This window comes from Sphaeramia orbicularis, chromosome 20 (genome assembly GCF_902148855.1).
Source record: "Sphaeramia orbicularis chromosome 20, fSphaOr1.1, whole genome shotgun sequence".
NCBI lineage: Eukaryota > Metazoa > Chordata > Actinopteri > Kurtiformes > Apogonidae > Sphaeramia > Sphaeramia orbicularis.
This window is the reverse complement of record NC_043976.1, coordinates 20,761,038-20,782,266: the sequence shown is the minus strand read 5'-3', so window position 1 is coordinate 20,782,266 and position 21,229 is coordinate 20,761,038. Positions and strand designations below refer to the sequence as shown.

The window sequence follows — 21,229 nt, the reverse complement described above, 5'->3', positions numbered from 1 at the left end:
GCAGGTGTCAATTAAAACTTCAGTTCAGTGTTAGAGGAAGTTTAAACATTGCACACATTTTTTTACATGGCTTGAGCTTTAGCTTCCCTCTGATGAAATGTCACGGTTTATCCAGACTCCACTGGTGTAAGAGGCAGGTGTGTCCTCTCATTCCAAGGCTGAACGTGTGGAAGGACACGTGACATTCCTCACAGGGTGGTGTCCTTTATTCTAAGCATTTACAGTAAGTATAGGAATCATCACCAGGAACACTTTATCCTCTGAAGCTGAATAGTCTTCCAATGACTATTTGAGAAATCTCCACCTTTTCTACATTTAAAAAAGTACTAAAAGAAATGGTAAAAATCTAATCAAACCAGTGAACACCTGTAATGTCTGATCAGCATTTCATGTCACTCGATAGTTATTCTTGGCAGTTTTATACTATATTTACTGTATTAACAATGTATTTTATGATGTAAACTTTTATATAGTAATGTGTTGTCTATACTGTATTGTCTTATTTATATGTTTAGTCTGTCTTTAACGCATAAAGACCCAAACATCCACCCTCTGCCACGATAGTTATTCTTGGCAGTTTTATACTATGTTTACTGTATTAACAATGTCTTTTATGATGTAAACTTCTATATAGTAATGTGTTGTCTATACTGTATTATCTTATTTATATGTTTAGTCTGTCTTTAACCTATAAAGACCCAAACATCCACCCTCTACCAAAATCATCTAATGATCTCAACTGTTTAATACCTGTTGATCCACTAATCCTATTAATACATGTAAATAATTGCTGTAAAATGCAGTTTGTCATCTTTTCATGGTCATCAGATATGACTCATTTGGACGTTCAGAGGCTCTGTAGTGAACATGGAAACACCGTCATCTTCTACAACATTGATTCACCAGTAAAACCCATGGAGTTGGATCAATGACAGTGGATGGAAATGCTTGGTTTTTGTTCAGGTAGTGATATATTTGCTGAAAAAGTTACTTTTTCTTCTGTTTTCTCTATTTTTGATAAAATTATCCTCAACTTTACTCTGAGCTTTTATGAACATATGCATGATTAGTAAATTATTAGTAGGAACATACCTGATTTTCACAGAAATTGACAAAAAAATGCAGAGAATAATATTACAATAAATGGTGATAAATCAAGTAAGGATGGTTAAATATAGAGAAACATTCATTTGGGAATTGAAATAAATGTCACACTGGGTCCTTATGGGTTGCATGTAGAGGACTACAGATGGAAACTAGCCTCCAGCTAAATCCGGCATATTTGCACAAAGTAATGTTTTTTGTACTGAGTGTTCATCAACTCATAAAGAACTAGTGTTACTTTTATGTCAGTTCCCAAATGTAATTTCCTCTATATCTAACCTTTCTTAAGAGATTTATCATCATTTATTTATAATATTATCCTCTGTATATTGTATTCTATCAGTATGAATCAGGTATTTTCCTATATTCAATTTACAGATCATGTACTTTAATCATATTCTGATGCAACATTTGAGGGTTATTGTATCAAAAACAGAGAAAACTTAAGAAAAAATGACTTTTCCTGTAAAATATATCATTAGCTGAATGTAAAAACAAGTGTCTCCATCCACTGTCATTGATCCAACTCCATGGGTTTAACTGGTGAATCAATGTTGTAGAAGATGACGGTGTTTCCACGTTCACTACGGAGCATCTGAACGTCCAAATGAGTCATATCTGATGACCATGAAAAGATGACAAACTGTATTTTACACCAATTGTGTGCATGTATTGATAGGATTAGTGGATCAACATGCATGATTGGATTCGCTAGTACCTGTTTGGGTCTTTATGGATTAGTATGCATTGTCCTCAACAAATAAACAAATAAACAAATAAAGACAGACTGTAAACTTCACATATTTTCATCTCACCAAGGAAAAGCTGTACATTTTATCACAAAAAATATAAGCGAAACATTGACATAAAGGACACTGATGTATTGAAACTTAAATAGGAGACAGAACCATCCATGTAGCAGATAAAATATAATTAACAATATTGCTGTACAGGCCTTTATAACTCCTATTTATACTGTTATACTTTGATATATTACACAACACTGGGTCTAATAAATGTGCAGTGACTCAAAGTACGACAACTTTTCACCACAGTGTAAAGCCTAAGGGAGAGGCCGTGTCCCTGGGAGTAATGTAAATATTAAATGTGGAAAAGACAGAATAAAAGCAGCCAGAAGACACACTTATATTTTTAATTACATGACATTAAATAAGAATTTTATACTTCTACTCACATTCTACTTTACTATATTTGTCTGATTTTTTTCATACTCTTCCTGTTTGGTTATTTTGAAGGTTTGTGGTTCACTGAAGGATTAAATGTTCTTTGGTGGATTTGGTTAATTGTCCTACTCCTCCTATTAGGCAGGGTCTAACTGGAATATACACAGCACCAAAGCTGAAAACAGGGCTGTTTTTTCATGATGGTTGACTTCTTAGAGACACATGCAGAACAGTACAGCTACAAGTATATGATGATTTTATAGAAAACAATACAATGCAAATACTCAACAGTGAAAACATTAGTCCAGTGTTAAATCAAAACAACATACAAAGGATACATAACCTTGAATCCATTATTATTTTAATATCAAGAAGCTTTTCAATCTCTGAACATCAGACTAAAACACTGTCAAAGGACATGCATTATAGGAAATACATACATACAGTCATGGAAAAAATGATTAGACCACCCTTGTTTTCTTCAATTTCTTGTTCATTTTAATGCCTGGTACAACTAAAGGTGCATTTGTTTGGACAAATATAAAAATAACAACAAAAATTGCTCATAAGAGTTTAATTTCAGAGCTGATATCTAACAATTTTCCATGTTTTCTTGATAATAACCAAAATCACTTCAGTTCTAACATCAATAGCTATGTCATTGTACTGACAAAAACAGTGCTTTAAGGCATTCCATGTTTTCTTTTCTTTCTGTTTTAGTCACATGATACACACAGGAGTTAGCGCTTGATTGCATAACCATTGTTTTTGATGACTTTTGATGGGCTAATAATTTTTTCCGTGACTGTATGTATTTATAGGTTATGAATTTCTTAAGTTCAGTTGCTCTCATGATAACATTAATAGAAAAACTGATCTATTTGCTATTCTTATAATAATACTCTTATAAATTACTATCAGTTTTTTCTTAAGAGAGGTTATCCAGTACTACAGGGAATTTATTTTAACAATGACTGGCCTGCAGTAGTATGTATTGGAGTTGACTAACACTAGTCAGGGCCTTAGAAGATATTTTCTGTTATCATGAAATTATCCCCTTTATTTATTCATTTATTTGACTGTTGATTTGTTGTTTTTTCTGCTCAAGGCTGGACAATAACATGGCAATATGTGTATTTCATTTGACTATGTTGCGTGTACTCTCAGGACATGGCTTGTTTTTTGTTATTTCATTTAAAAAAAGTGTGAATAACATACACAGTAATAGCCGAATGGTGACTTTCTTTACATTACACAGAGACAGGAAAAGTTTACTTCTATGGTGGTGTTCTTTTATTGTTCTATATGTATGTTTTAAATGTGACATTTTTTGTTTGGTGCCATGCAAAGTAGCATTTTTGCTATCATCAAGTATATTAGTACATTTACATCTGATGTTGTTCAATACAGGTATTCTTATATGTGCACTGTCCTTATCAAATTAACTAATAAATAAAGCACTGTTTTTAATTGTACAGCTGTTTTATGTCCTTAAACTATTCTTGTATTTTTTTTCTTTTATTTTGGTTTTTATCTATTCTTCTGTGCAGCACTTTAGTCCACTGTGGCTGTTTTAAAGTGCTTTACAAATAAAGTACACAGAGAGAGAGAGAAAGCTTAATGGTTAATCTTCCCCTTGTAAGTGTCTGCCAAATGCAGAAATGTAAATGTAAATGAATTCAATTTGGGATGTAACTTTTTTTTTTTTTTGCTTTTTTTTTACTTAAGGTTTTAAGCGTAAAACTTACTTAAACTAAAGGATTTTTATGGAGCAGCATTAGTATAATTACTCTGATAATGTTTTGAATCATTATTGTAGTCTAGTCTAATATATTACTTCCACCATTAATGTTATTATCTATCAATGATTTTATTTATTTATTATTATTTTTGTATTGTTTGTCTTTTGCACATTTGTCTTGCACTTTATTCTGTTGCTGTCTTGACCAGTGAATTTCCCCGTTGTAGGATCAATAAATCTATCTAATCTCATCTATAAATACAGTAAGGTATTTGTACTTTTACTTAACCCATAAAGACCCAGTGCTACTTTTGTGAGACTTCATATATGAATTTTTTTCTTTATTTAATTCTTTCTTAATGTGATTTAGCATTATTTATCACAATATTATCCTCTCATTTTGCATTTATTTCAGTGAAAATCATGTATTTTCCTTTATTTATTTTACTGATCATGTACTTTAATCAGCACGCTGAGGTTACATTTGAGGGTTATCACACCAAAAACAGAAATAACTTGAGAAAAAGTGACTTTATCAGTAAAATCTATCACTAATTGAACATAAACCCAGTGTGTCCATCCACTGTCATTGATCCAACTTCAAGGGTTTTACTGGTGAATCAATGTTTTATAACGGTTTTTCCATTTTCACTATGGAGCCTCTGAATGTCTAAATGGGTCATATCTGATGACCATGAAAAGATGACAAACTGTATTTTACACCAATTATTTACATGGATTGATAGGAGTAATAACTCTAAAGTTATTAAATATTTTAGATCAGTAGATGCTTTTGGACACTGGTGTATATTTGGGTCTTTATGTGTTAAGTCACAGGTGTCAAACATGCGGCCCTGGGGCCAAAACCAGCCCAGCAAAGGGTCCAGTCCGGCCCGCGGGATGAATTTGTCAAATGCAAAAATTACACTGAATATATTTACAATTAGTGTTGTCAAAATCATTGTAATTCAGGTTCCACAGACAGACAAATATAATCTCAAGTAGAAAAAAAATAATAAATAATAATGAAAAAAAATTCTTATGAACCTATTTTTCATGAAGTTGCAAAAATGTCCACTCAGCTGGACACCACACATTTAATTTTTGATGCACAGAAACATGTATTTACTGATAAATATTTGAAAACTATGGGGAGCGCTTGTGATTCTGGGGGTTTGTGATCAGGAGAGATCTACATAATATTACAAATTCATGTCAGAAAAGATATAAGTGTATTAAAACTTTAATAAAGATATGTGTAAAAAAAAAAACAAAAAAAAACAACAACAAAAAGAACAACAAAATCCATGTATACAAGAGAACAGCTGTAGAATAGCTGTCCACTGTAATGACCAGTATGCATGAAAGGCTTAAAATTGCACTTATTTTTCTTAAGACAATTCAAGTTGTTCATGTTATTCAGATTTTTAAGGAAACTTTCTACATGTAAACCTGATCATAATATAATTTTACTTTTTTCACAGTTATCATTTTATTGCTCTTGCCCACTTGAGATCAAATTGGGCTGAATGTGGCCCCTGAACTAAAATGAGTTTGACAGCCCTGGGTTAAGGAATTTTTTTTTTAATTTTTTCCTTGCAGCTTAATAAGTATCTTCAGTGTTGTATTAGAACACAGGTGTCAAACTTGTGGCCCGGGGGCCAAAACTGGCCCACCAAAGGGTCCAATCTGGCCCATGGGGTAAATTTGTGAAATGCAAAAATTACACTAAAGATATTAACAATCAATGATGTCAAAATCATTGTAATTCAGGTTCCACATACAGTCAAATTAGATTTCAAGTGGGTCAGACCAGTAAAATATTATCATAATAACCTATAAATAATGAAAACTACAAATTTTCTCTTTTTTTTTTTTTTTGGTGTAAAAAAACTAAAATTATATGAAAATGTTTACATTACCAAACTACACTTTTACAAAAAATGTGAATAACTTGAACAAATACGAACAAACGGAAACATCTTAAGAAAAGTAAATGCAATTTTGCCAATATTCTGCCTGTTACTAAATGTTTTGTGTGATTGTAATGCACATGTGTAAATGATAAACTGATAAACCAAGGCAGAATATTATTAAAATTGCACTTATTTTTCTTAAGACAATTCAAGTTGTTCCTGTTATTCAGATTTTTAAGGAAACTTTGTAGATGTAAACATGACCATAATATAATTTTACTTTTTTCACAGTTATCATTTTACTGGTCCACCCCACTTGAGATCAAACTGGGCTGAATGTGGCCCCTGAACTAAAATGAGTTTGACACCCCCGGGTTAAGTAATTTTTAAAAAATTTTCCTTGCAGCTTAAGTATCTTCAGTGTTGTATTAGAACATATAATGAATTTAAATATTTATTCCAAACTAGGTAATACAGCAGGCATAAATAAATCAACATAAATAGCACAGTCTCCAATAGGCCATCTGCTGCAGTCCGGCCTGTCTATACTCCATACATCTAGGTAGCGCTAGAGCGCACAGCTGCGTCTCTCCTGTGCGTAAAGTGTGTCGTTGGTCAGGCGCAGCGGCTCCCTCCGTGGACCCTCCCATTAGCAGAAGAGTGACACGCCATTCAATCGCAGCCTGGCTCTGTGCTTGTAGGAAGCGGAGGGAGCTTTAAGCGTTCTGGCACAGAAGCAGAATAATACCCTAATACCCGACAGAAACCCAGAGAATTTACGCCGCGTAAAGCAAAAGTTGGGCCGAATCCTTCTGACATGGGGATCCGAAAAAAGACCAACAAGAACCCGCCGGTGCTGAGCCATGAGTTTGTCATCCAGAACCATGCAGATATTGTTTCCTGTGTTGCTATGGTGTTCCTTCTCGGGCTGATGTTTGAGGTAAGTCCCGTCCACATGTTGAATGGGTCTGGGGTTGCGGATCGCACCGGGATGCTCGGGTTCGTCCATCGACCCTCCGGCGGCGGACAGGATGCCGTGGACTCCCATCGGTTCTCCTGCAAACTGACATGGCTGTCTGATCTATTCTTCACACTACTTCCTCCCGTGATCGAAAGTTTTCTGTGCACGATGGCCTTTCGCCGTTTCTCTCTTTTCCTCCCACTACATTTACTGCGTAATTCATCAACGCCGCGTTCGGATCCACGGTGCGTAAAAGTGCTTTCATCTTTATTAACAGCGATGCGTGGACCAGTCTCCACTTTCCATCTGGCTGCTTCCCGTGGTGAAATCGATATTTCACATTACTTGCCCACGGCCCCGCGGTTTGATGGTGTAAACAAAGTTATTTATCTGCAACATTAGACGCAGAAATATCACGATCTGTTCGGGATTTGCATCAGTGTATCGATCTCAGTTATTGTGCAACAGTCTCGACGTGGTTAGTTTATGCGTGGATGTGTTACGTGGCAATCATACAACGACTGAGAGGGCTGTCATCACAGAAAGCCGCTTCAACCAAAACTGAAAGTTGTCTGTGGAGCCGAACAGCCTCTCACACACACGCAGACTGGATGTAACCAGATGAAAGCTGCGGTCTTTCCATTCATCCGAACCCACTGTGGGCTTCGGACTTCTCCACTTTCACTCACATTTGTGTTTCATCTTAAGCATGTTTTCATCCCCCAATGAAAAACAGCGCTATTTAGTGTCAGGCTGAACTGAAACACACCTACTTCCTGTTTTGGTTCATCAAAATAAAACAGTTATTTACTAATAAATCTTGAAACTGGCGGAATTTATCCAGAAAATAAACTATTTTTAAATTATTGAAGTTACATGAGCTCACTAAGACTTGCTTAAATAATGCGTGTTTTTTCTGTGTAGTATTAAACTATTGTGGGTCTTTTGTTATGAAATATCAAGGTGTAACTTCCTTTTTTAACCTTGTTTTTGGTGACTTGATGCACCTCTGCGCTTCAATGCATTCACCACAAAACTATATACAAATTTAGATTATTATGTGTAAGCATAAGCAGATAAGCATGTAATAAAATTTAACCTTTCAGTTAAAATAACCCTACAGTTATTCACTAATAAATCTTGAAACTTGCAGAATTTATCCAGAAAATAAACTATTTTTTAAGTTATTCAAGTTACATGAGCTCACTAAGACTTGTTTAAATAATGTGTCTTTTTTCTGTGTAGTATTACATTATTGTGGCTCTTTTGTTTTGAAATATCAAGGTGTAATTTCCTTTTTTAACCTTGTTTTTAGTCACTTACATTCACCACAAACCTATGTAAAAATTCAAATAATTATGTATAAGCATAAGTAGATAAGCATGTAATAAAATTCAACCATTCAGTTAAAACAATCCTACAGTTATTCACTAACAAATCTTGAAACTTGCAGAATTTATCCAGCAAATAAACTATTTTTAAGTAATTCAAGTTACATGAGTGCACTAAGACTTGTTAAAATAATGCGTGTTTTTTCTGTGTAGTAATAAATTACTGTGGCTCTTTTGTTTTGAAATATAAAAGTATAATTTCCTTTTTTAACCCTGGTTTTGGTCCCTTGCATTCACCACAAAACTAAATAAAAATTCAGATTATTATGATTAAGCATAAGCAGATAAGCATGTATAAAAATTCAACCATTCAGTTAAAACAATCCTAGAGTTATTCACTAATAAATCTTGAAATTTGCAGAATTTATCCAGAAAAATAAACCATCTTTAGATTATTCAAGTTACACAAGCTCACTAATACTTGCTTAAAAAATGTGTGTTTTTTTCTGTGTAGTGTTAAATTCTTGTAGCTCTTTTGCTGTGAAATATCAAGGTGTAATTTCCTTTTTTAAACTTGTTTTTGGTGATTTGCATTCATCTCAAAACTATATCAAAATTCAGATTATTATGTATAAGCATAAGCAGATAAGCATGTATAAAAATTCAAATATTCAGTTCAAACAATCCTACAAGGATCCATTGAAAATAGGCTCTTTTTCTGTTGCACATTGGAGATTTGCATATCTTTTAACACTGTTTGCAATTATATATCTGTAATGTTCTTGCACAAGCAACACTTAAACCGCATCACTTCACAATTCTGGTTACTTCAAGTCTACTTCCCCATTCTTTGCTATAAATTTGTAAACACATTGTGCACAACTTATTACAAATTGCTGCAATCCTCAGTTATATTTTAGATTTTATGGTGCAGATGAGGTTGTAGTGACTGCATGTTTATAGTAACATACTCCATGTGTCTTTGTGTGCAGGTCACCTCCAAGTTTGCAGTGTTATTCATAACAGTCCAGTACAATGTCACCATATCAACAAATGGTAAGTTGAAGTTTGCAAAGCTGCTCACATCTGTTTATTTCAATGTAAAAATATCAAGAAATGGGAAGTTAAAGATCCATGTCAGAGAAGAAGGCACGCAGTGAGAACAGATGTGTTCACATGAAGCCTGTTTTATTATTAGTGTTGGATTATATGTATTCTGCAGTGTTTTCTTGGACTTGTCTCGCTGAAAGCTTCTCATTTGGATTCTAGTGCGGTACTTGCATGGCCTTACACAAACCCATTTCAGAGCTCTTTTTTTTTTTTTTTTTTTCCTCCAGAGCTAAAATTAGTCTGCCTGATTTATAAAGTTCTCCTGTGGCAAGCTTGTGCCGGGCAAATTGGGCTAAGGTGTGATATAGGCCTCTCACTTCAAGTCTCACTCATTTCAAGGTTAACAAATTCTTTGCCAACTTCAGATAGTGTTAAAGGAATGTACGACCTCGGAACTTATTCTGCTGTAGAGGCTTCCAGATGGTGATTCAGGTCTTATCTGAGAGGCCTTACCACTCACCTATCTCTGTAACTTATTTACAGCTTGTATCTAATAAGACAAATAACACACGCTACCAAATCTGTCTGCTGTGAATGTGCTGACACTAATCCAATAACGCCGTTGTATCTTCGCTTTTGTCGGTGCTGACTCTTACAAAAGGTGGATTAACATCTTTCTGCTATTTTATGTGTTTATATGCTGTCCGTCTATGCAAATACTGACCACAATATTATTTACAGCGTTTCACATATGCAACCGAGTTAAAGACTGTAACCGACAGAAGAAGCTTTGTGTGTGAGGGTTACGGTGGTGAGACGGTCAATGACTCGCATATTTAACTGTGGTCCGACGGTGTGGATTGGAGACTGGCTTATCCAAACACCTCGCCATAGGAAATAAGTTATTTTTAAACCTGTGAACCACTCGAGTGACTTAAAATTTTGATAGTAGCGGATTCATATTCAGGTCACAAACATGAAAAGGATTGATTTTTATATGTTTTGGTGTGTTTTTAAGCGGTATTAACATGTCGTTTTCATCAGACTCACTATAACGACTTTATTTTCCAACAGAAGGCCCAGAGGAAACAGCCGTCAACCACTTCCACCATGGTATCAAAGACTTGGCCACGATCTTCTTCTACATGCTGGTGGCCATCATCATGCACGCCATTATCCAGGAGTATGTTCTTGATGTAAGTGACAAAAAAAAAAAAAACGCACACACACAGACTTTGATCACAACACAATAGTCGTGCATTGTTAATTATTGTTTATTTGTGCAGAAAATTAACAGGAAGAAGCACTTCTCCAAAACGAAGCACAGCAAATTCAACGAGTCAGGCCAACTCAGCGCCTTCTACTTATTCTCATTTGGCTGGGGCGCAAGCATCCTTCTGTCTGTATGTACAGCAGATCATCTAAATGTTTTAGCCGATGTGTGTGTCATAGTTTTCTAAACTGGTTTGACCGTGACTTAAATGATTCTTTGTTCTTAGGAAAATTTCCTGTCCAATCCGGTCTCCCTGTGGGAAGGTTATCCTCATACACTAATGCCGTAAGCATGCAAACACCTTCTGTTATATCACTCTTTTTTTTTTTTTCAACTTTGTTTTTTATTGAACAACACCGCCACAGAAAAATACATGTTCCAGTTGTTACATTTGTTTTTTTACATTCTGCTAGATCATAAAACAAAGACAACAATCACAATGTAGAAGAAATATTTTTCACAGTTCCTAGCCCAGATGTACAGATTGATAGACTTTATGGGTTTTCCACCCTCACCCACTGTGAGTGCAGCGTATAACTCACTAGCTGTGAACCTCGGAGTTCTTCTGTACGCGACACGTATCAGTAAACAAAGGGTCTGGAATCCAACTTTCCTGTTTCTTGTCTTTACTTAAAACTTAAATTTATACCAGGGCTGTCAAACTCATTTTAGTTCGGGTGCCACATTCAGCCCAATTTGATCTCAAATGGGCCAGACCAGTAAAATAATAACTGTGAAAAAAGTAAAATTATATTATGATCCGGTTTACCTCTACAAAGTTTCCTTAAAATCTGAATAACATGAACAACTTGAATTGTCTTAAGAAAAACAAGAGCAATTTTAACAATATTATGCCTCGGGTTTTCAGTTTATCATTTACACATGTGCATTACAATCGCACAAAACATTTAGTAACAGGCAGAATATTGGTCAAATTGCATTTACTTTTCTTAAGACATTTACGTTTGTTCATATTTGTTCAGGTTATTCATGTTTTTTGTAAAAGTATAGTTTGGTAATGTAAACATTTTCATGTAATTTTACTTTTTTACACCAAAAATCACAAAGAAAGAATTTGGGGTTATCATTATTTATAGGTTATTATGATAATATTTTACTGGTTCTGGCCCAGTTGAAATCTAATTGGACTGTATGTGTCTGTATGTGGAACCTGAATTAAAATGATTTTGACACCACTGATTGTTAATATCTTCAGTGTAATTTTTGCATTTCACAAATTCATCCCGCGGGCTGGATTTGGCCCCTGGGCCGCATATTTGACACCTGTGATTTATACAAACAAAAGATAAATTCCTAAATTACATGACGGTCAAAAGACTGTGATGCTATTGGGCTCCAGGCTTCCGCTTCCAGTTCTCTTTCTTTACGTTTTTATAATCTTAGCAGCCAATATGATTGCATCACACAATGATGTCAAGACTGATGCTATTATTACTCAATATTCATATAATATGCATAGATTATTAAAAAGAAATCAAATATAAATATAAATAGGAAGTTTTAACTGAAGCATAAAAAATGGCTCTAACACCCACCACCTCCAGCTATGGTGCCCATCGATCTGCAAATAGTGGGTTTTGAAGTCTCAACATAAGTTATCTTTTCCATAATGAAAATTCTCTTCACTACTCACTGCCATGTATTAAATGTCAGGGGATCTTTTTTAAGCCACTTTAGAGTTATAGCATTCCCAGCTGCTGTAAGTAGTATATGCAGTAGATATGTCTTTTTCTTGCTCATCTTTATTTCAGAGATGGTTCCTTGGCAGCTGAGAAGCAAATATTTTGTCCAATAGATCAGATAATTCCCTCCAAAAATTATCTAAAAGGGGACACTTCCAAAATACATGTGTGTGGTTTGCAGACTCATCCCCTCACACTGCAAAAATCTAAATCTTACCAAGTGTATTTGTCTCATTTCTAGTCAAAATATCTCATCCCACTTAAAATAAGACATAATCACCCAAACAGTAACTTTTCAGTAAGATGTAAGAACTATTTTTAGACAACAGATCTTGAAAATCTTATTTCAAGAAATGTTACCAAGATAATTTTCACTTGTTTCATTGGCAGATTTTTGTGCTTGAATTAAACAAAAAAATCTTGAATTAAGCAAAAAAAAAAAATCTGCCAGTGGAACAAGTGAAAATTATCTTGGTAAGATTTCTTGAAATAAGATTTTCAAGATCTGTTGTCTAAAAATAAGTTCTTACATCTCACTGAAAAGTTACTGTTTAGGTGATTATGTCTTATTTTAAGTGTGATGAGATATTTTGACTAGAAATGACAAAAATACACTTGGTAAGATTTAGATTTTTGCAGTGCACTTCCTCCAGCATGCACCTGTTTGACTGGAAAGGATTAGTGGGGTTGTAAAGAATCTATTATATCACTCTTTTACACAAGTGTTGCTTTGTTTAACTGCATCTTGACACTGTCTAAACTTAGCTTTGTATCTACTTCCTTCTCTCAGATTCCAGATGAAGTTCTACTACATTTGTCAACTGGGTTATTGGTTGCATGCTCTTCCAGAACTGTACTTCCAGAAGACAAAGAAAGTAAGTGTGCAGTAGGCCAGTGACTTTTCTTTTTTTGGGAAACGATGACGTATCCTCTGTTTGGACTATGAGGCTATTTCCTGTTTGTCTTTCTTGGTTATGTTGCATTGTTCCAAAGAGTCACTCTCCTTTTGCTTAATTCTGCAGGCTGAGCCTCGGGGCTGTAAATATTTTGACCTCGCATGCTTTGTGTTTACACTTTAGGAGGATATTCCACGTCAACTTGTGTACATCTTCCTGTACCTGGTCCACATTGCCGGCGCCTACATTCTGAAGTAAGAGCTGCTATTTCAGAAAGCCTAAAATTATCTGTGTGTTTATGTGGAATGTATGATAATTTTCCTCTATTTGTGCGCTGCACTTAAAGAGAAAGGTAAAAGGAAGAAAATATTGTTTCCGGCCATGTTGTGCCGCTCATTTGTAATAAAGGCTAATCATGTCTCCGTGTTTTTCAGCCTGAACCGTCTGGGTCTCGTCCTGCTCGTGTTGCACTACTTTATTGAGCTTCTTTTCCACGTCTCCCGTCTGGTCTATTTCAGCAACGAGAACAGACAAATGGGGTGAGTACTGTTTTATTTTTTCTGAAATAAAGATACTATTTTTGGAGTGTGGTATGAAATATTAACCTGTTGAGAGGTATTTCGGCAAAAACGAGTCACGACGACTAACGAGTCTTGGTCGACGCCGTCTTGTCTTTCAGCTTCACCATATGGGCCGTCTTGTTTGTCCTTGGGCGACTGCTCACCCTGTCCTTGTCCGTTCTCACCGTCGGCTTTGGCCTCGCCACAGCTGAGAATCAAGGCTTTGATTTGGCTGCAGGAAACTTTAATATTCTTTTTGTTAGGTAAGTGTGTAGGACTAATAGTGCCTCATATTCTTCGTGGATATTTTCAAAGGCTGCTTACAGAAATGAGGTTGAGTTATTTCAATCTGAAAAGCTGCAGTAATCTCCCTTTATAAGTGAGTGCTGCTATGAAACTGGTCCCTAAAAACAGGACATGGGGGGTTAAAAATTCAAACCAGTTGTAGACTAATGTTGTGAAGCAACTTTGGAAGCACTTTGGGTCTATTTTAAAAATAAATATTTACAGAGAGAAAAGAGAAACTATTTTTCAGATAAAACACATTTTTATATTTTTTCGTATTATTTTTTAGACAAAAATCTGCATGTAACACGGTAAAAATGACATGAAAATTACGCGCTACTATTTTTGTAATATCTTTTTATTCTCTCACAGGTACATTTTGGGAATTGATGTAAATATGCAAGGCAGAATGTTTCACAAAAATGGCCGCTGTTGCAAAATCACTCATGATTTATTTGTATTTAAATGGATAGGTTCTGCGTGTAACATGAGTGGACACAATGGGTTACATGCAAAACCTGGAATGAGACTGCCGATTCATGAAAAACCCACATGTCTGGGTTAGAAAAACCACTAGGATCATCAAAGTTAACACAGTGTCTTTATTTATAGCAATATATATAAGAACATTTACAGCCATGTTTTCCAGATCAAATGCACTGACACCTAGGTAGTTTTTCATGTCCCAATTTTGATCCTATTTTTGGCCCCAATATTTTATTAAAAATTCATTCATTTTAGGATGGCTTAGAGTAAGAGTATAATTTTTTTTGCATTTGTCTGAGGTCATCGTTAGGTACATCTTGGGGGGAAGTATGTCTAAATTTCTCTTTTATTATTGAGTCTACAAAGCTGGTGAAGTGCCAGATACCAAAATGAACCCAGTTTCATAGAAGCACCCAAGTACAATATACATTAAAAAGCTCAAAATCATGTCTTTACATCATCTCACATAGAAGTCCGTTGGTATTTAGTTTCCATGTGACGTTTTCTTACACCCACAGGGTTAAATACAAATATATCTGTTATAACCAACCACAGAAATCATGTGTCAACTTTAATGGCAGCCCAGAACAGGACTTTTTATGAGGCTTCAACAATAACAACATTCATACAGGAAAAACTGTAAAATGTAAAAGAGGAAGAGAGTTGTCAACAGCAGCTTCTTTAAGTAAAAATATGTTATAGCAACAATATATCTTGTGACAAGCAAATGCAAGACAAAATGAGACATTTTCCTCCGTTGGCCATAATAAGACATCATTCAGCTTTGCTTTAACCACAGATGGAATCGTCAACAAAGCAAAACATAGTTAAAAAGGGATATTTCTTCATGAGGTCTTTGCATTGTTGGATTCTTGTTGGGTCCAGTGTTGCAGGGTGGTTTTCCTTTTTTAATCCAAATATTTTATATCAGTCATTAAATGCATCATCCTTTCTTTTTTTTTTTTTTTGTAAGAGCTTTATTTTATTATATAGATTTATTTTTATTAACAGAAGCTCCTACAGGATGTTTATGATATTTAGCAAACGTCTCCACACAGGGATGATTTTTGAACATTAGAAGAGGAAAAAAAAAAAAAAACAATAATCAAAACAAAAATATTACATGAACTTTTCCCATCCCACCCCTCACCCTCCTCCCTTGCATGGCTCTCAATTTCCTTTGATTTATATACCTACACAGTCTATGCACATAGTTTATACTTACACCCATCTGTACAGATTCATATGTATATAAATCAACACATCACTCACAACAAATAAGTCAATGAGGAAGTTATAAAAGAAGAACCTACAAAGGGCTACTTTGAAGCTGGTTCAGGAAGGCTCACACCACCATTTCCTGAGAGTCCAGAGAGGGTAGAATGTCTGTGAAGGGGCCCCAGACTTTTCCAAAGCATGCAGGCTTCCCTTTCACATTATATAATATCTTTTCAGGTATGCAGTAAGATACAAGCACTTTAATCCAGTGTGTTACTGATGGGGAATTTTCAGATTTCCAGTTTGTTAAAATACATTTTTTCCCTGCAGTGCTTCTTATAATAGGTCACATTAACTGATAAAGACCCAGTGTTACTTTTGTGGCAGTACCAAAATATTTTTTTCTCCATATTTAACTTTTCTTAAGTGATTTATCACAATTTATTATGACATAATCCTGTGTATTTTGTGTTTTTTCAGTGAACATCATGTATTTTCCTATATTTAATTTACTCATCATATAGATGTTTATAAAATATCAGATTAAAAATGATGGTTATTATAACAAAAACAGCGAAAACTGAAGAAAAAGTCACTTTTTCAGCAAAATCTACCATTAACTGAACATAAACCAAGTGTCTCCATCCACTGTCATTGATCCAACTCTGTGGGTTTTACTGGTGAATCAATGTTGTTGAAGATGACGGTGTTTCCACGTTCACTACGGAACCTCTGAACGTCCAAATGGGTCATATCTGATGACCATGAAAGGATGACAAACTATTTTATACCAATTATTTACATGGATTGATAAGATTAGTGGATTGGAAGTTATTAAACATTTTAGATCAGTAGATGGTTTTAGTTGTCGGTGGCTGTTTGGGTCTTTATGGGTTAACAGAGCTTGTGTCTTTCAGAATCCACAGTTTAGGATCCTTTTCAATATGAATTCATTCTAACGTTGTCCTTTTTCCTCTAGGATAACTGTCCTGGCTGCTATCTGCCTCACTCAGGCCTTCATGATGTGGAAATTTATTAACTTTCAGCTGCGCCGGTGGAGAGAGCATGCCCAAGCTCAGACCTTAAAAAAGAAACAGGTTTCATCCAAGAGCAAATCAAAGAAAGACAAAGGTGAGTAATGTGGAGAAAACAGAAAATGAATAAATGAAAATGCATTAATTCACTTTAATATCGATCTTTAAGGTTCATATTACCTATAATTTTCTTAAATCTATATCTTGGTGATGTTGCTGTACTGAAACAGAGGGAGGATACAAAATTATTACAGTCGCTTTTAGCAGCCAGCAAGAAATCTATTACAAGAACATGGCTAAATCCAACTCCACCAACATTAGAAGACTGGTATTAGATCATCTTGCAAATATTCAAAATGGAAAAATTGACTTACTCTATCAGAATCCAGAGGGATAAATTTGATCATATTTGGGACAACACTGCAAAAATCAAAATATTACGAAGTGTATTTTTCTCATTTCTAGTCAAAATATCTCATCACATTTTAAATGAGACATAATCACCTGAAGAGTAACTTTTCAGTGAGATATAAGAACTTATTTTCAGACAACAGATCTTGAAAATCTTATTTCAAGGCATCTTACCAAGATAATTTTCACTTGTTCCATTGGCAGATTTTTTTTTGCACAATTCAATTTCAATTTTTTTTTGCTTAATTCAAGATTTTTTTTCTTAATTCAGGATTTTCAAGATCTGTTATCTAAAAATAAGTTCTTATATCTCACTGAGAAGTTACTCTTTAGGTGATTATGTCTTATTTTAAGTGTGATGAGATATTTTGACTAGAAATGAGGCAAATACACTCAGTAAGATTTTGATTTTTGCTGTGAAATGGATCAAGTTTGTATCCTCTACCCATCCAGAATTTGCATCACTCCTCTAAAAATGTCCTCTTTTTTTTTTTTAGAACTTCCCTGTATTTACTTTTCGTTATATGTTTTTCTGCATAAACGTGTAATGTTTAAAGAACCCAGAGGTATTGTAACGCTATGATTGTTTTTAAGTGAGAAATACTTAAACTGTATGCATCCAGTTCATATGTTATTTATTTATTTATTTATTTATTTAACACTTTTATATATATATATATATATAGAATAAGAAATATGAAAAGGGCTCTAATAGGTAACATCTATATGAATGGTAATGTTGGAGATATTTTGTCACCTTGAAAATGAAAAAAAAAAAAAAAAAAAGAAACTGCATTAATTCATCTCATTAAATAGTTATGTAATGTCTGTATTACATCACTTGAATCTCATTTCGATGTGTGCTTTGTTTTTAGCCAATGGAGTAAATGGAGTGAACTCCCACGGAGCTGATTCACCACGAGCAAGGAAAGAGAAGTCATCGTAAATACATTCCCCCCCAGTCTTTCCTACCGCCCCTCCTTTGCAAAGAACCCTCTCCCTCTGTACCCTCCCCCCCATGTCTGAAATCAACCAACAGATCCTCCAGCCCTTCTACCATGATATGCATTTTCAGCTCCCACAGGACTGACCTCCCAGCTGGACTTCATGGGCCAAAATGCATTTAGCTTTGCTTGCAGGCAGTCGTCCAGCCCGCCTTGATTTAAGAATCATTGCTCTGCTGTGCCATTTCAAATGAAAAGAAAACAAATTCAGAAATAAACTATAAAAAACGACCTTATTTAAGAAGTGCCTATTGATACAGATTGTTTTGTACAGGGTGTGTAATGTTAAAAATTCAGGAATGATGACTTCAGTGTTTTAAGGTTTCTCCCACGGTAGGTCACTTTGGGCTGTTTCCAAAATACTGTGTATTCCAGCTTTTGTTTTCCTCTTCTTTTCATTCTGTTTTTTCTTTCTTTGTGTATTTATGACTGCCAGTTAAGCTCCTTTTATTTGCCGTTAGCGTCATTAGATAATGATTTTCCTTGTCGTATCTGTTATTTTCCCATCACAATGTTTTGATCACGTCACTGGCCACAATGTCAGAAGAGGAGAAGCAAAGATTGTGCCTCAGTGTACACTAAAGGATAGCGTAGAGGTTAGGATACTGGAAGAATCTGAGACAAACACAAGATGCCCCCCCCCCCATTTTAACACTGTGTGTAGATTCAAACTTCAGTATTGTGTAAGACTTCCAGCAAAGACTCGGTGTACATGCACCTGATATTGTGTTATTTACTGGAGCTCAGAACAGCTTTGTATGAAAACAGAGCATTTTCCTTGCCATTAAATGAAAGTGACTTATACTGTCAATAAATGGACTCGCGTTATGTACTGGTTTTGTGTGGAATGAGTTAACAACGAAGCTAGAGGGAAAACAAACATCCCTTATTATGAGTCTGATGGTATTGTTTGTCTAATGTGGTTGCACTGCGTTTCTCTGTTGAGGTTAAAATGTAATGCTTTTGTCTTGATGTAAAATCATGGACCGAGAATGAGAAAAGCATATTTTATTTTCCCTACCACTACTGACTGGCTGTTGGGCTTATTGTATTTCACATATATGCCTTGATATCATTTTATAAAAGCTACAGAATGCAGTCACCTGTATAGTAAGAATCACATGGATAGCACCGGCCCTCCCATATGAAAAATACATGTATTATTTTAGGTAATGAGTATGCTGCCTATATATATAGTTTTCTTAATTTGTCTTGAGGAATTATCTTGCAAAAAAATTAAAATATTTTATTGATGAACTATTATCTTGATCTACATATTTCACTGTTTGCCTGAAGAAAGTCTGCAAATGGAAGATACAATAACATCTTAATTCAGTGTTGATATTATTTACAAGTATAAAGCTTACTTGGGTAAGTTATTTTATTTTTTTATTCAATTCAAATACAGGGTGGGGAAGCAAAATTTACAATGAACATTTAGTTGTTTTTTTCTCAGCAGGCACTACGTCAATTGTTTTGAAACCAAACATATATTGATGTCATAATCATACCTAACACTATTATCCATACCTTTGCAGAAACTTTTGCCCATATGAGTAATCAGGAAAGCAAACGTCAAAGAGTGTGTGATTTGCTGAATGCACTCGTCACACCAAAGGAGATTTCAAAAATACTTGGAGTGTCCATAAAGACTGTTTATAATGTAAAGAAGAGAATGACTATGAGCAAAACTATTACGAGAAAGGCTGGAAGATACTATTAAAGAAGAATGGGAGAAGTTGTCACCCGAATATTTGAGGAACACTTGCGCAAGTTTCAGGAAGCGTGTGAAGGCAGTTATTGAGAAAGAAAGAGGACAAACAGAATAAAAACATTTTCTATTATGTCAATTTTCTTGTGGCAAATAAATTCTCATGACTTTCAATAAACTAATTGGTCATACACTGTCTTTCAATCCCTGCCTCAAAATATTGTAAATTTTGCTTCCCCACCCTGTATATTGTTTCAAAACTAATCCTATCAAAAGGATGCTGCACCCTGTGTAAATCTCATACTAAAAATTAACATTTTTAAAAATAAATTTCATTGAAGACCTGTAACTACTGGCATAACTTTTACTGTAACGAGTTGCTTTAAAATGTGTTGTTTAGGGCATTAACCTGTCCTGCTGTTGGAAAAACAAAGACTGTAAAATCCCTGACAAACGGGAGTAACTACGAGAAAAAAAAACCCAAACAAATGGTGGTTTGTGGTTGAATGTGACTACAGTGGATTTCTTTTCTTTCCTGTTTCAGCCTGTTGTGTGGAAGCATAGAAGTTGCCCTTTTATCCTGTTTCCCCAAACCACCGCATGGTGGCAGTGTTGCACAAGTTTTACCTGAATGTATTGAAAACGCCTGCTTGCTTGTTTGATCCACGGATAGTTGACCAGACATTAAACCAAGGTAGCTCAATAAGTAGGACACTCTCATGTAGGGTATTTATGAGGCTTATGTTACTCTGAATTAGTTCTTAAAGTACACTTTATTCTTAAATTTAAAACAGATATGAAGTTTTATAGTCAGTATTGCCAGCTGGTGCACATTTTTCCTCATTACAAACTAAATAATAATGCTTCTAAGAGTTGGATCCTATGTTTTAAAATTAGTCTGTAACTTATAATAATCAAGTGTATTATTATAGATGTTTCTGTATAAATACTGGTTATCATTTTATAAGGTGATATAAACCTTTATGACCTTTAAATTGAGCTTACATACATTATAGTTGGCACATTTCCATATATATTGTGTTGTATGTGTAATACATATAATAACATATAATTATGTTTAGGTCATTTCTGGTTAATTACAGACTACTGAGGTGTGTGTTCGTATGAGGGTCATCCACCTTTAACGCAGACACTGCACACATTCAACATTGTACACAGAGCTGCTTTAAGTGTTAGTTGTTGAATTTCGACTAAAGGATGCGGATCAATCCCATCCCCAGCACCGACTCATCCTGACAGGTAAGGAACCGTGAGGAAGCCGACGAACCCTGGCGGTAACTGAGGTGATAGTGCTGGAGCCCCGTGATGTGGTTTGGTGTGGGGGAGGATAGCAGCTACCA

General features: G+C 35.0%; 1 protein-coding gene across 1 annotated transcript; it reads left to right on the top strand.

The window, feature by feature from the left end:
• Positions 1 to 6,593: 6,593 nt before the first annotated feature.
• Positions 6,594 to 19,414, top strand: tram1 (translocation associated membrane protein 1). Its single transcript, XM_030123812.1, has 11 exons — positions 6,594 to 6,885; positions 9,230 to 9,293; positions 10,362 to 10,483; positions 10,574 to 10,690; positions 10,787 to 10,845; positions 13,054 to 13,138; positions 13,343 to 13,413; positions 13,594 to 13,698; positions 13,839 to 13,982; positions 16,688 to 16,839; positions 18,029 to 19,414. Exons 1-11 carry the CDS (start codon positions 6,763 to 6,765, stop codon positions 18,097 to 18,099), a joined length of 1,113 nt encoding a protein of 370 aa, XP_029979672.1. The 5' UTR covers positions 6,594 to 6,762; the 3' UTR covers positions 18,100 to 19,414.
• The last annotated feature ends 1,815 nt before the right edge of the window (positions 19,415 to 21,229 follow it).

What these genes read in the sequence shown, in the direction of transcription:
- tram1 (XM_030123812.1), top strand. Translation starts at nt 6,763, where the DNA reads ATGGGGATCCGAAAAAAGACCAACAAGAACCCGCCGGTGCTGAGCCAT. An exon ending in TTCTCGGGCTGATGTTTGAG is followed by an intron (nt 6,886 to 9,229) that starts GTAAGTCCCGTC and finishes CTTTGTGTGCAG; the next exon opens with GTCACCTCCAAGTTTGCAGT. An exon ending in TTTAATATTCTTTTTGTTAG is followed by an intron (nt 13,983 to 16,687) that starts GTAAGTGTGTAG and finishes TTTTTCCTCTAG; the next exon opens with GATAACTGTCCTGGCTGCTA.